General features: G+C 18.0%; 1 protein-coding gene across 1 annotated transcript; it reads left to right on the top strand.

Moving 5' to 3' along the window:
- Positions 1-763: 763 nt before the first annotated feature.
- On the top strand, positions 764-2,788 carry PRSY57_1303400 (hypothetical protein; the record flags this gene model as incomplete). The annotated part of the gene is made up of 2 exons (XM_012908971.2): positions 764-2,410; positions 2,582-2,788. The coding sequence occupies 2 exons, from the start codon at positions 764-766 to the stop codon at positions 2,786-2,788; spliced, it is 1,854 nt and encodes a 617-aa protein (XP_012764425.2).
- Positions 2,789-3,519: the final 731 nt, after the last annotated feature.

Below are 3,519 nucleotides of genomic sequence, written 5' to 3'. Positions count from 1 at the left end.
TTTTTTTTCATTCAATTATCAAAATTAATTATTTTATAAAAAAATATAATTTTTTTTTTGTAAAAGGATTTAGCTTTGAACCTTTTTATTTATTTTAACATATGTACTATATATAGAGATTATATAAAATTTAAATAGAAAAAAGAAAATTCATATATATAATATATATAAATAAATATAAATAAATAAATATACATATATATAAATATGATATTGTGTATTATTTTCATTTATTATTTATAACCGTGCCAAGATTAATATACAAACACAATATATTTATATATATATTTATATAGTAATAATAAATCCTTCTTTTCATATGTTTGTAAAACTCCTAAATATGTTATTACATATTATATATATTATAATTATATTATAAAATAAAGAAAAAATCATGGGGACTAATATATATTTCGTTTTTTTTAAAACCAATGAATTATTATAATATTTATATCATTCATATTTTCTTTTTTTTTTTTTTTTTTCATTATGAAAAACGAGAAAATTAAAAATAAATAAAAATAATTAGACAAAATTGTACTATGAAATATTAATGAAGAGATCTTCATTTTTTTTAAAACAAAAGGGTAAATGAAAGTACCCTAAAGGAAAAAAAAAAAAAAAAAAAAATATACCATATATAAATATATATATATAATATTTTAAGATATATATAAGTGTTTTTTTTTATTTTTTTTTATTTTTTTTTTTTTTTTGGGGTTTATTATTTGTTCAATAAATTGTAAGAAAAAAAAAAAAAAAAATGGATGAAGAAAATGAAGTCGTAAAACTCCTTGTGAAGGTAGGAAAAAATATTAACAAAACGGAAGAACAACTGAGACCTTTTATTAAAAAAATAGTTGAGGATAATTGGTTAGATTCTATAGAAAGTTTAAAAAATTTAAATGATAATGAATGGTATAATTTGCAATTGCCTCTTCGTTTGGTTGATGAGATAAAAAAGGAGCTACTCCTAAAGAAAGAAGAAGATACTAAAACATATGAGGGTAAAAATAAAGATGATAATAATAACAGCAGCAGCAACAACAACAACAACAACAATAATAATAATAATAATAATAATATGATGGTGGATAATAGATATGATGAAATCCTACACGGTGAAGAAAACCAAATTTTGAATTGTAATAAGAAATTAAAAAAAAATCTTAAGGAAGAGAAAGAACATATAAATCAAAATACATTTTGTACAAATATAAGAAAAGAAAACATAACACATAGTAATAATATAAATAATAATGTTAGTTGCGATTATGATAATAAAAGAACTTCATCACATTACATAGATCATAATAAATCATCTAAATTAATAAATGATATGAATATGTCAAGAGATAATATAGGAGTTTATGAAAATACAAATAAGAATAAAAAAGAAGGTTTCAACTATTCTATAATAAAATATAATAAGGATATATTAGAAAATATGATAAATAAACAAACAGAGGATATTAATAAAGAAGATATATTTTATCTATCACATCAAGATGATTATACAAATAATTATGATAATTATAATAATGAATATAGCTATTCAGAAGAAAAAACGAGAACAATTAACAGTATTAATGCTTGTGAAAAATTAAAAAAAATTCCTATGGAGAATTTAAAAGTTGTCCTACCTATACTATGCAAAATTGTAAAAAATATTTTAATTAATCCAAATGTATTAAATACAAGAATATTAAAAAGTACGAATAATATAATGAAAAATAAAATATTAATATATGAAGAGATTAAAAATTTGTTATTATGTATAGGTTTTGTAGAAATATATATTTTTTATGTTATGATAAAAGTTGATACTTTATTATTATTGTGTATATATGAATCCTTAAAAAATATTTCCAAGAATATTATTAAAATTGATGATTCTTCGAATTTAAATTTTGATCCTTTCAAATCTAATATTGTGTGTGTAGATACATTGAAAAAAAAAAAAAACTTATTTCATGTGAATGATAATGTGGATATTTTATTAAAACAAAAAAAAGAACAGATGGAAAAATTAATGAACCAACCAATAGAAAAAAATCCAAAAATATATAAACAAAAAAAAAATTATAATGATAGTCAAGACAGCAAAGAAAATAATAAGAAAATAAAAAAAAAAAATCACCACAACGTGTTAGATGCACAAGAAAAAGATGAAGAAGATGCAGAACATACAGAAGATGAAGAAGATTTCTCTCATATTATTTCAAATATTAGGAACTTTTGTAAAGAACAGACATTCAAATCTAAAACAAAGTTAGAATTAGAAAAAATATCCAATGCAAAGGTTTATTCAAAAACGATAATAAAAATCTTATTTCCCGATGATTACGTTCTTGAATTATCTTTTTCATCTGGAACGTTGTTAAGGGATGTAAATGAAGCAGTAAAAGGGGTACGTCCAAAAAAAAAAAAAAATAAAAAAATAAAAAAATAAAAAAATAAAAAAATAAAAAAATAAAAAATTTTTTTTTTAAATATTTATCATAGATATATTATATATATATATATATATATATATATATATATATATATATATATATTATAATTTATTTATTTTTTTTAGTTTTTAAATGATTCAATTATTTCAAAAAACTGGTTTCTTTATGAAACTCCAGGAATTCGTAAATTTGATCCTCAAAAAAGTCTCTCCTTTTATAATCTTATGCCACATGCTCTTTTAAGGTTTAAGTTGGACCAACAGGATGAGAATATTGTTTTTTCAAGTTTTTTGTCTAATGAGTCTATAGAGAAATATTTAATCTCATCATAGGAAAGAAAAATAAAATAAAATCAAATCAAATAATAAATAAAAATGTGAAATTTTATACATTGTGTTAACATGAATATGTTAATTTTAATATGACACCATGATAATTTTTTTTTTTTTTTTATGTACATTCATATTAAATTTTTCCTTATTTTTAACAACAATGTGAACCTACCAATATGTGTTGATTCTTTTTTTTTTTTTTTTTTTTTTTGGCCTATATATGTATTTTTTTATATGACATGGATATATATATATATAAATAAATAAATAGATAAATATATTATATATATATATATATATACCACGTATATGCTTTAATTTATATAGTACATCTCTTATTTGTTAAAAATTTGTAGTTACTAAATATTTTTTCTTTTTTCTTTTTTAAATATATTTTTTTTTGCATAACAGGTATGTAATGATATAAAAAAATTCAAATGACAATTTGAAAGTTATAATGAATATATTTTAAAGATAGTCATAGAAGTGTGTATATGAGAAGACAATAAAAATAAAAAGTATAAATAAAAAAAAAAGAATAAATAAAAAATAAAACAATAAAGTATATACATTTATGGTGTATTAATATATTACTAAATGATATTTATTAAATATGGTTTTAAAAAAAAAAAAAAAAAAAAAAAAAAAAAAAAAAAAAAAAAATTATTAAAAGAATGTAAAATTAAAAATAAATAAATAATTTATATATATATTTAATTAATATATTTATT

Source organism: Plasmodium reichenowi, chromosome 13 (assembly GCF_001601855.1).
Source record: "Plasmodium reichenowi strain SY57 chromosome 13, whole genome shotgun sequence".
Lineage (NCBI taxonomy): Eukaryota > Apicomplexa > Aconoidasida > Haemosporida > Plasmodiidae > Plasmodium > Plasmodium reichenowi.
The sequence above is the reverse complement of the archived record's forward strand: the minus strand, read 5'-3'. Positions and strand labels throughout refer to the sequence as shown.